The 11855-nt window shown below is 37.0% G+C and overlaps 2 protein-coding genes across 2 annotated transcripts; one reads left to right on the top strand and one right to left on the bottom strand.

Annotated features, from left to right (window-relative positions):
• Window positions 1-321: 321 nt before the first annotated feature.
• Window positions 322-9587, top strand: LOC141640011 (carboxyl-terminal-processing peptidase 2, chloroplastic-like). The gene is made up of 13 exons (XM_074448975.1): window positions 322-585; window positions 678-963; window positions 1045-1194; window positions 1640-1722; window positions 1911-2119; window positions 3689-3757; window positions 4786-4901; window positions 6044-6119; window positions 6202-6243; window positions 6674-6782; window positions 8674-8771; window positions 8977-9070; window positions 9193-9587. The coding sequence occupies exons 1-13, from the start codon at window positions 556-558 to the stop codon at window positions 9316-9318; spliced, it is 1488 nt and encodes a 495-aa protein (XP_074305076.1). The 5' UTR covers window positions 322-555; the 3' UTR covers window positions 9319-9587.
• A 70-nt stretch (window positions 9588-9657) lies between these two features.
• LOC141640010 (uncharacterized) lies at window positions 9658-10956 on the bottom strand. Its single transcript, XM_074448974.1, has 2 exons — window positions 10419-10956; window positions 9658-10337 (listed from the first exon to the last, which is right to left on the bottom strand). Exons 1-2 carry the CDS (start codon window positions 10755-10757, stop codon window positions 9912-9914), a joined length of 765 nt encoding a protein of 254 aa, XP_074305075.1. The 5' UTR covers window positions 10758-10956; the 3' UTR covers window positions 9658-9911.
• Between the last annotated feature and the right edge of the window lie 899 nt (window positions 10957-11855).

Genomic DNA, 11855 nt, shown 5'->3' with positions numbered 1-11855 from the left:
TTAAAATATTGAAAGAAAAAAAAATAAAAAAATAAACAGTTTTATATAGGCTCGATTGGGGCTCGAGCTTGGCTCGAGGCTCGAGCTCGACTCGAGGCTCGAGCTCGCGTTAAAGCTCGCAATCTTTATAACGAGCACTTTTTTAATTTTTTTATCAAGCTCGGTAAGCTCGAGATCGGCTCAAGTTCGAGTTTTGGTTTTTGAGCATAAGTCGAGGATGGCCAAACTCGCGCTCAGCTCGGCTAATTAACATCTCTAATTATATCTTTATTTTCTTCTCTCTATAATTATCTCATATCTTTATTTCACAACCGAAATCAAGTACAAAAGTACACACCATAAAACATGATCTTACGCTATCCATTACAAGAGGGAACCAAAGCACTAGGAGCAAGAGCAACTATTGGAGTAGGAACTTCGCACTCCATTTGAATGATTGAACCGACATTGTAATACTATCCCGGATTGAGATCAAACAAAAGGGGAGTAATTTGGTAGTCCTAACCATTGACTGTGTCATCTTCCATTTTGAGTGTAAGAGCAAGTATTTCATTCATGTGGGCTTCCACCGTTGTATACTCATCGGTGAGTTCTTCTACTAGCCCTTGTATCTATCAATCAATAACCTCTTCATTATTCTTCATTTTGCTGAATTCCCTTTTAAAACTCATTTACAGGCCTTGTCCTCTAAATTTACGCTGCTATATGTCAAACAACCTCGTCCTTCTGTATATAGGCATTCCCATCATGTTCAACATTTGGTTTTTCGACGATTTTGTAAACCAATTTTATCCCAACATTACGGTTTGTATAGTCTCCAATTTTACAAATTAATTGTTGGGAAATCCTTGGAGAAATGCAAACGGCATCCTGTTGTTGTTGTTGTTGCGCGCTTTGTCCGTTTCCTTGTCGGAGTCATGCTCGTAATGTCTGTTTCTCTTGCTACCACTCAAACTCCCTCATGTAAGCTTTAATTGAATCACAATGTCTTATATTTTGTAAATATAATCGACCTCATTGTGACATGTTACTAGTGCTTTGCAGTGGCGCTCTCTGAAGAGAATCGCCTTTTCTTAGAAGCGTGGAGGACAATTGATCGCGCATATGTTGATAAGACTTTTAATGGCCAAAGTTGGTTCCGTTATAGAGAGAATGCCCTTCGCCTTGACCCAATGAACACTCGACAGCAGACATGTAACACCTCTACACTTTCCTCATTTTTGCTTTCCATTTCATATTCATAGTCTACAACATATTAAGTACTCCAACTTACTACTACTCCCAATCATTTGTTTACCTTTCCTGAAAATATCCCTCGAGCCTCAAGGAATAAAAAAGGAAACAAAGGATTGTAATTGAGGGACTATCAAGTAATTAGATAATGCCAAATGCCATTACATGTTGAAATTATTACTAATGAAATTCATCAATATGGCATTTGGTCTTATATGATACTCCGTAATTTGTAATTGCACTATTTGCTGCAAGCTTTTAATCCCATATTCTTTTGCGTTTCTTGTAGAGACGTTAATTTCCTAATTCACAGTCTCATCAAGGGAACTGAAAATAATGTCGTTGAATACTGGCCTTTGCAGCAACTTGCTTTGTCATAAATCTTTTGCTTTTACTCCCCTTGCAGACATGGCGATAAGAAAGATGGTTGCTTCACTGGATGATCCTTTCACTCGTTTTCTGGAGCCTGAGAAGCTGAAGAGTTTACGTGTGAGGCGTATATTTCACTGTCTTAGTCATTTCTATTAGTTTTTTCTTAACTAATATGCTTTGTTTTTTTCTTTTAAGCTTCATTGTTTGTCAGTCATCATGCTTACTTGTACAGAAATAAGTAGATTTTATTTGATCTCAAGTCTCAACGCGTCATTACAATATTGTTTATCCTTTTCTGAAGGCAGTCAGGAACTCAGAACTCTCTTACGGGTGTAGGACTGTCCATTGGCTTCCCTACTGGCGTTGATGAATCACCAATTGGAGTTGTTGTAATCTCGGCTGCTCCTGGGGGTCCCGCTAGTAGGGCTGGCATTTTGCCTGGGGACATAATTCTGGCAATTGATGATGCACGTACAGAGAGCATGGGCATATATGATGCAGCTAATATCTTACAGTTAGTTCTTTTACCTTGTTCGCCTCTTTGCTACCTTGTGTCTTTTTTTAGGCTTATCTGTAGGAAAATTCTTGGTAGTGGTGATGGTGCACTAGTGCTTGCTTTTTTATATTCTCTATTATTTGAATATTTTTTGTTCTTCCCAGTTTCATATTTATTCAGAATCAGAAAAAGGAGATACTGATCATCAACTACAAATTTAGTTTATGCAATGACCTTTTTTAATATAATCTCCAATTTTGATGGTACCAAAGACTTGGTATTCTTTGGGTTCTGTATTATGACGGAATAAAACAAAATAGCACGCTAAAATAGACGCGCTTTTGTTTATTTATTAAATTATGAATTAGTAGGCGTCAATGCAATTCGTGATGCAGTTTTCATCTCGACGTGTTTTTGTGTACCTCATTTTATATTTTAGTAACTGAAAAATCATTAGGGCCTACACGGACTCAGAGTTATGTGTTAATGTGGTAATCGAGATCAAAACAAAAGGGAGTGAAGTGACCATGGTGTAGAGAGAATGAGGGGGTAATTATTGCAGTTTTCATCTCGACGTGTTTTTGTGTACCTCATTTTATATTTTAGTAATTGAAAAATCATTAGGGCCTACACGGACTCAGAGTTATGTGTTAATGTGGTAATCGAGATCAAAACAAAAGGGAGTGAAGTGACCATGGTGTAGAGAGAATGAGGGGGTAATTATTTCAATCATTTGGAGATCCCATTACCCTCAAATCAAGTAAGCCCACACTAATCAGTTCAATTTAAAGATTACCTTCTATTTTTGAGTACGCTCTAGTTTACAACATGTGATTTATGTTTTAAGTAACCTTTGTTATTTAAATTTTAAGAACATAAAAGTTACAAAGTAAATTAGATTGAACTTACCCACAGATCCAAGACGATATCAGAGTTGGATCATCATCTGGATATGTACAACTAGGATACATTGCCTGAGTGACTTTATGCTCATGCTAGCGAAGTTGCTATATTATTTCAAAGATCTCTGAGGATTATTCTATTTTTTTTGCTTTTCAGTTCATGTTTAACTTTCAATTGTCCAATTGGGACAAAAGTTCACTATTCTTTGGCTTTGGAATAGGTTGAAAAGAAGCTAAATAGCTCACTAACTCCTTATGCTTCTTTTATTGTGAAGCAGTAGAGTGTCTATGCATTTTATGATTTTCTTCATAGGTGATCCAGAAATAGTCTGTATGTATTTTAAAGGAGTAAGTCGGCATATATCTGAGTATCTGACCCCTTACGGCCATAGGTGGGAGCCATTGAGACACTAGGGTAATGTTGTATCAATTACCAGTGAAAAAACATGCTGTTGTCATATGATGTCTTATTTAGCTAGCCTATGTCAAATTATTTTGGGATGGTGAAATCTACATGCATGAGGTCCTCGTGTTGCTCTATTTAATTGGGTAGCATGTATTCTCAATCTATGATGGCAACTCACTCTCTAGTTTTCTATTCTAGTCAATAGTTCTAAACGTTCTTTCTAGGACGCTCAAGATTAATATGTTGACTTAATTGCTTATGTGTGCAAATTTATCACGGGGGACCCGAAGGAAGTTCGATGGAGTTAACAATTCGTAGCAGGGGTGAGCTTAAAAATGTTGTCCTGAAGTAAGTTAAAAATTTCCTCTCTTCGAGATAAAAAGGTCCATCTCCCCACCCCTTTTTCTCATACCTTTTCTCTTTATGAGACAAGGGGAGTACGCAGAATGGAAGCTTCCAAGAGACTTGAGATCAATCCCGTGTAAACCTTTGAGGGAACAAGATCAACACATAGCCACCTATTAAACTACGCTACGAGTTTCCTCATAGAATTATCGCTTTTTCTTTTAATAAACGACAACAACATTACCCTAGTGCTTCAATGGCTCCCGCAAATTGCGGAGTAAGGGGAGTCCGATGTAAGCGACCTTACAACACAAAGAGGTCATTTTTTAATGAGTCAAGATGAAAATTGTGTCAAGAATCGCATTGAATAACCGCTACTTCACAAGAGAAAGAAGTGCACCTACTTTAGTGAGCCATTTTGATTTCGTCCATCACAATCCATATTCAAAGAGTAATGAGTTTTTGGCTCCATTGGAATATGGAAGCACTGCCTTTTCTTTTAAATGTAAAATAAAAATATATGAGCTTCTTGGAGAATAAAGAAGAAATGGCATTGAAGAGTACAACGCATGCATAGAGAAAAAAAGTTAATAGATGATGAATTTTTTATATTTATTCCTCACATTTTAACTCTACATTTCTTTTCTATCCTTCTCAATGTTTTTTTAGATCTATTTTTTTTACACTTTGTTTCGTTTATCATTATGAGTTTCTTTATACCGCGTTGGTGCAATGTTGAGAGAAATAAATTTGTTGCATTTTATTTTTCGACTTTGATGGCTTTATTTGTAAAGTAAATTTACCTTCTCCTTTCTTTAAAAGAAAACCAGTTTTTATGTGTCAATGACAGTTTCGAACGATGATTCATTTTAATTTGGGACTCAGGCTTTGTTGTTCTTGCACTCAAAAAAGACAAAATGTTTTTGGAGTTTCTGGCATCTACCTTTCAGTTTCATCTTCCTTTTTATTCCGCCTCTAACTTGATATGTTACTTTTTATTTTGATTTTAATTATGCGCCATATTGTTCCAGGAGAGAAAAAGTCACGTTGAACCCAGTCAAATCCAGATTATGTGAAATACGTTCAGCAAAGGATACTGCAAAAGTAGGATATATCAAATTAACATCATTTACTCAGAATTCTTCTGGTGAGCTCAGCTCTCATGCTGTTTCTTTTTCAAACGTCTGCAGAATGAGTGTACGTCTCTTAGTCTTAGACAGTCTGTTCCTTTTCATGTCTATGTATCCGATGTCATTTTCTTGATTCTTACTCTGTAAAGGATAGGCAGAATTAAAGGTATGGAAAAGAGAGGGAGGATTGAGGAGGTATCCATAATCCTTATTTCTCATAACAATGATATGATGATGGAGAAAGAAAGAGTGAGAATAGGAGGAAACTGTTTCCTCTGTTCCCATTATACCAAATAGTCTAAAGACATTGAACTTTAATTCTCATTTACTTCTGATTATTATCTTTTACCTTCTTCCATAGCTAATCTAACAATGGAACTCTTTCTCTCGAATCTTCTTCCAAGCCTCTACCGCGAGTGACATGGATACCCATCAAATTTTTTGTTCTTTATCATATAAGTGTGTCCTGTGACTTCTCTAAATCAAAATGTGAACATATAAGCTATACCAAACATTCTGAAAGAGTACATTGGCTCCTTTTACCCAGTTGGATCTTCTCCCCTGTCAAAATTTTGAGTGAAGTTCCTTTTGCTATAACTGTATTCAAATAAGAAGAGAAAGAACCAGCTTTTTTGTGTAAACTTGTATCCAACGAAACAGTTAGTTGATCCAGTGCATTCTTTCATGCCTTGCCTCTGGATCTCCTTCATTTGGGAAGTGTTTATGTTTCTGTCTTTTAATGAACTACATAATTAGTGAGAAGATCAATATTTGCTCCACAATTTCGTATTCTTCCCTTTGTTTGCATTTCATTTACTTCCCCTTCCTAATCATAAACTTAAACAAATTGTTAGTGTCATTGGATCAGTGAGGGTTGTAACTTTCATGTGTGTTTATCTCTGAAATTAGAGTTCGGCTGCCTTGTTCCGCCCAACCTGTCTATGTATGTATGTATTAAAACATTACCACAGTGCCTCAAGGGCTTAGCCTAGGTGTATTTTAAATGTACCATATGTTTTCTTTTCCTGTTATCCTAGAGGATTTAGCTCTTGTGTCTCGTCCATTGTACTTCCATAACTTTCCAGGATGCCACTTTAGCATGTTATTTTGCCATTTTGTCATGTTATTTGATTTTTTTTTTTTTGTATATTCCGTCCAGCTGCTGTCAAAGAAGCTATAGAGACACTGCAAAGTAAAAATGTTAATGCTTTCGTGCTTGATCTTCGAGATAATAGGTGAAAATTTTGCATTCTTGTATCCATTTACTATAAAACACAAAAGTAAACTGCCTCTAGACTGACATGCATTACTTTGCAGTGGTGGTCTCTTCCCTGAGGGCATTGAGATAGCCAAAATATGGTAGGCATTTGAATTTGTTCGTAGAAACATAGTATTCTCTACATTTATTATGCTGTCTGTGAGTTTCTTTGTTGACTGCTAACAAAAATAAAAATCTGTGTTTTCATTATGTTTTCACATGCATGATAATGGATTAGGAATGAGATTTGAGCAGGGATTTAAAAGGTATAGGAGTACGGTTGTACTGTGGGAAACAAAGATTGAGGACAGGAGGGTGAGGGAACTCGCGGACTGTGTTAAACACTTTTTTCTTAAAATAGTCGTCTCATGAAGATTGAAGAGTTTGTTTATCCAAATAATGTGACTGTTTTTTTTGAATTTTTTTTTTGTCCTGTTTTATCTGATATTGCTCTTGAGGCTGTAGGCAAGATAGGGATACCAGATTTTCCTTCTCTACTTGTGAGAACTACTGATTTTATCTGATATTCAGGATGAACAAAGGAGTTATTGTGTATATTTGTGATAGCCGTGGTGTTCGTGATATATATGACGTTGATGGAAACAGTGCTCTAGCACCTTCAGAACCTCTTGCTGTTCTGGTACTCAACTTCTTTTAATGATGTTTGAATCTTTACCTTGTTTCTACAAAAGGACTGGCCGTAAAGCTTCTCCAACACGACCACGACACTTGGATACTTAATTTAAACCTAAACGTGACAGTTTATGAGTTTATCACATGTCATAAAATCTCTGACTGTATACTTGAATATGAACGTAGGAAACTTCTGACTCATGGTATTAAAATGCAGTATCGGTATGGCGGTAATGGTCATGGAAATATCGCAAACGTTATGTAACGTGTCGCGGTCGATGCAGTCAGAATTTTGATAAAGTTACCAAATAAGCAACACGGAATAATGCTGTTATTTTGAAAAAGATTCATCTTTGCTAGAGAAATCTCTAAAATATCGCTATTAACGCCATTTTTTGGAAAAAAAAGACAAAACCGCAATAATGGTGTTTTTGAATACACTGTTATGTGATATTTTATCGTAACGGTGAACACCAAAGCCATTACATTATGCAACGACCGCATTTTAATATCCCATTCTAACCTAGTCTAAGTATATGTATGCTGTGATGCTCGGGCTCTCTTCTGATCCCGCCGTATCCGTACGGACCCGACCCAGACACGGAATACGTGTCGGATCCTGCAATGTGCAATCGGAGACTTCGTTTTGGTTGAACTATGAAGATTAAATATTCATGAAGCAATGAAGATATAAAAGAAGTGAAGCTTTTGTAGTAGGGACTACAACTAGAGAATAATAAAAGAAATAAGATATTCAAGTTAAATTTTACTTGGGGATCCTCGTATCCGAGTCCTTGATTATTAGATTTCAAGAGTCCGACCCTCGTATCCGTATCCGTATCTGTGTCGGATACTCGTATCCGAGTCTGAGCATCACATTATGTATGGCGTGGCTGCTAGTGTTTGATCATCGCCATGCTGTAGTGACAAGCGTTTCAAGGTGTTTGTTGTTGAGTCTTATGTTATTGGTCTTCTGGTCTTATCGACAGCCGCCTAAACTTCTGCATGAGAGAATAAATAGCATGTCTTGTAAAACAATAGTGATGGGATAAATTAGTTTATGCTACATCTTTCTGGTGCTATACTGCTATACTGAGCATTTCTCTGCGTTTTTCTACAACTTTTTGTCAATTTTCATGCATGATTGGTAACACCAGAGATCTACCTAGTATGCTTTCCTCAAGTAGTCTTTGAAAATCTTGTTTCTAAATTTACGATGGAGATCATACAATCACTACATGTTTATTTACTTTGAATAACAATGGTGTTCTCTTAGACATGTGCATAAAACTGGGCTTCTTGATACTGTTTGAACATTCTTCTAGTTGTGGCTCAAGCGCCCAAATTGGTATTTTGTCATACACCTATTTACTAGAAGTCACTCACTAACTTTGCTTTTGAAACAAAGTTTTAGGAAATGATATATGTACGAGCAAAGATATGGGCAAACACTTATATGGGAGTATCTTGTGGCTTATTTTTTTTTTTTTTTTTAGAAATCATTTGTGGCTTATTTTATACTCCCTCCGTCCCGGTCATTTGTTGTCCTATTTCATTTTGGGGTGTCTTAGTCAATTGTTGTCCTTTCTATTTTAGGATTGCATTTGATGAGCAATTTCATCCTTGACACTCAATTTGGTCCACTTGTCATTTTATAATTTGCCCCCTCCTCTTATCTTGGTCTTTGTGCCAAAACCAAATGACAACAATTGACGGGGACGGAGGGAGTATCAAAGTGGAAATGTATTAAATTAGTTCAACAACCTTAATAAAAGGAAAATATTGTGAATCCAACTGAATTGAAGGAGACAGGGAGCAATATTATATGGCTTTACTTTGGGGTTTCAGTTTGCGTCGTTGATTGTGCTTTGTACGTGTTCATTTGTAATTCTGCTCAGGTGAACAAGGGCACTGCAAGTGCTAGTGAAATATTGGCAGGGGCATTAAAGGACAACAAGCGAGCTGTGCTTTATGGAGAGCCTACCTACGGCAAAGGGTACTCTTTTAAGTTTCTTCAGTGAGCCATGTATGAGGTTGTCTTACATGTGAAACCAACTGAAATCCTTATCTATTCGTTGTTAAATAATATAGGATTAACGGTTATGTCTCAAATGTAAGACGGTCTCATATAATTTATTGTGAAGTTTTATTGTTCTTTTCATCTTGTTAGACGTTTATCTGTAATTTGGTGCCCTCTATAGCAAAATACAGTCGGTTTTTGAGCTATCGGATGGATCTGGCTTGGTGGTCACTGTTGCTCGCTATGAAACTCCCGCTCACACGGATATTAACAAGGTTTTCTAGGGTTCCCACTGTTTTAATCTTTTTCGTACCCAAGTTTCACATTCTACTCTGGTTGAGTCTTCTCACTTATAGCTTTAATTTAATGTGTATCATTAAATGTTTTATCTTATTAGGTGGGAATCAAACCCGATCATCCTCTACCAGCATCATTTCCCAAGGACGAGAACGACTTCTGCACATGCGTCCAGGATTCCTCATCAGCTTGCTTTCTGGACAGGCAACAGCTCTTTTCAAGATGACCTTAAATCTCATGAATATGGCTATTGTTTTTCATTGTATCGGAAGGTTCATTATTTTACTCAATTATTCATTGTAAGACAAGTTGCAGAATTTTAGACAGATTAATGATTGATAGTAGCTCCAACTATGGTGTATATGCATCGTTCATCATTGAAAAACACCAACAGTTCAGTACCTACTGTTCATGAAGCACATTCTTGTATTTTGGTTGAATCTCAACTCTAAGAATTTACATGTTTATATACTAATGACTCCTGTCATTCCCTTCCTTCACGTGAGTACTTAATCTGGATAGAATCGCGAGTTCACTATTGACCGTCGATTAATCTGGGATGGACTGAAACTAAAATAAGGACAATAATATGTCTGAATACATGATTGGAATAATCTGTGCAGGACTTAAATTTACAACAATGTTATTCAATTATTTTACGGGACATCCGAAAGGCAAGTTTTCGGGGAAAAATAATTTACCTTTATTGTACAATAGTCTTTAAAATGAACAGACACCATGAAACACATTTCACGTCTTGTATAAAATTAACCTCTCCTGGTTTGATGCAGGAGGTGGTGATAAAATTAGAGGCAATTATCATCTCTCTTCCAGTGAACTCCCTAGCTTCTTCCCCGTCATCATCTCAAATCTTTGTTTGGTACCAGAAGGCCTCTCTGTTTCGTGTTCAGTAAGCAACTCGTCCCACCCACCAAAACTGTTAATCCTCGTTCTGTAATTTCTGCTCTTGTTTTTTTCACCCTGTCGAGTTTGTTGCTGTTGGGTATTCTGGTCCTCCATGGAAATGTCCCATTTTCCATCAAAGTGCGACCTTGAGTGCATGTATTTGGGCGTAGGCTTAGAGGTAAGGGTATAATTTAGTGATTGTGACAACTTGTTGAATGCAAAGGCGAGCAAGGAGAGTCCAAAGGGGATGCCTGAGCCCATGATGAAGGCTTTTGGTCCAGTTGCTATCAGGAGGGATATCAAGATGATGGGTAAGAATAAACCATACGATTTGAACACCTACACTAATTCAAATCAGTCAGGTATTTATTTAATATTTATAGATGAAGAAGATAGGTATGTAGTATGTAGTAGTGTTACCTGAAGAATCCAGAGATTATCAACTAGTTGTTGGAGAATACCACCCTCTTCTTCATCGTCGTCTTGATGATCATCAGACCACCATCTTGGCTGCCTCGACCGTCTACCATTTCCTCCTTGGGGTTTTCTTCTTCTCCTCCTCCTCCTTAGAAACACCACATTGTCGTCGTCGAACCTCGAGGGATCAGAGTTAACGTTCCGGGCATGTAAAATGACAGAGCGAGAATTGAGGCGTAGGAAGGGAGGAGTTAGTGGAATAAGGAGCAAGTGAGAGGAAGAGAGTTGCCATGGTGGTGGTGGTGGTGGAGTAGAAGGTAAGGGAGGAGCAGGGTACGCCATAGTTTTAGTTGTGTTGAATATGGCGTGTCATGTTTTATGACCACACCACGTTTTCTTGTTGCGCGTTATCTGTTTCTTTTGTCATCTCACTTCAGGTTGTACAGCGTCGACAAAACCAAACGCAAATACAACCAACCACCTATCCAATTGGAATTGTAACGGTAATAGCAATGCCACACTCGTAGGGGTTCCCCGTATTTTCTTCTCATTTTCTCCTTTCCTATCATTTTCCACTAATTTTTTCAACAATAAATTTATCCGTCTTAATCTTAAGACGAGTCGGATAAAACCGTATTATGTGATAATGGGGTATCAAAATGCGCCATGAGTAATAGTTGGCAAGTTGCGTGTAGTCTGCACAGGAAAAGACTAGCTAAAATTAGAAGTGACAGTCCCAAATAAAAAATTGAATAATATTACCTTACAAATGCACATTTTGATTACACCCAAAATTACAGTTAGCATTGCTTATGATGGATATATCCGTCACAAGCTTGCGGTGGGTCGAATAGTACCATATTGTTGCAAATGGTATAAAACTGGACACATGTGGTGTGTAACAGTGTAAGTGAGACGGCGGTAGTAATAAATGTAGGAAGGGAATGAGTTGATAAATGAGGAGAGAGAAGTGACACATGAGAATAAATAAACACAATGTTATAAAATGTAGAGAAAAAAGTGAACAATAGTAGAGAGGTGTATATTCCTTATTACCATAAAGAGGTATATATATACGAAGTACATCACTACAAATGGGTGTATACTCCTTTCTAGTCGCTATTTCTTCCTTCTTTTCCTTTTCATGGTAGTCAGATTTTTTTCCCTATTTCCTTTTTTGAAAAGTTTTGTGTGGTCAAAATTCATTTGCATGTGGGATAGAGTGGGGTAGAGTGTTTTTTGTGTTCGAAAATAATTTCCTTATTTCTTATGCAAAATGAGAGGGGGAAGAAATGATCGACTATGAGGAAAGTATATATATATATATATATATATATATATATATATATATATATATATATATATATATAAGAGGATGGATCCTGAGGCCGCTAATTATGGCGAGGCGCGGCTTCTCACCATATTCCTTCATGGATCGAT

The sequence above is a fragment of the Silene latifolia genome, unplaced genomic scaffold (genome assembly GCF_048544455.1).
Source record: "Silene latifolia isolate original U9 population unplaced genomic scaffold, ASM4854445v1 scaffold_70, whole genome shotgun sequence".
In the NCBI taxonomy this organism is placed as follows: domain Eukaryota; kingdom Viridiplantae; phylum Streptophyta; class Magnoliopsida; order Caryophyllales; family Caryophyllaceae; genus Silene; species Silene latifolia.
Note: the sequence above shows the minus strand (reverse complement) of the source record. Positions and strands in the feature narration are given on the sequence as shown.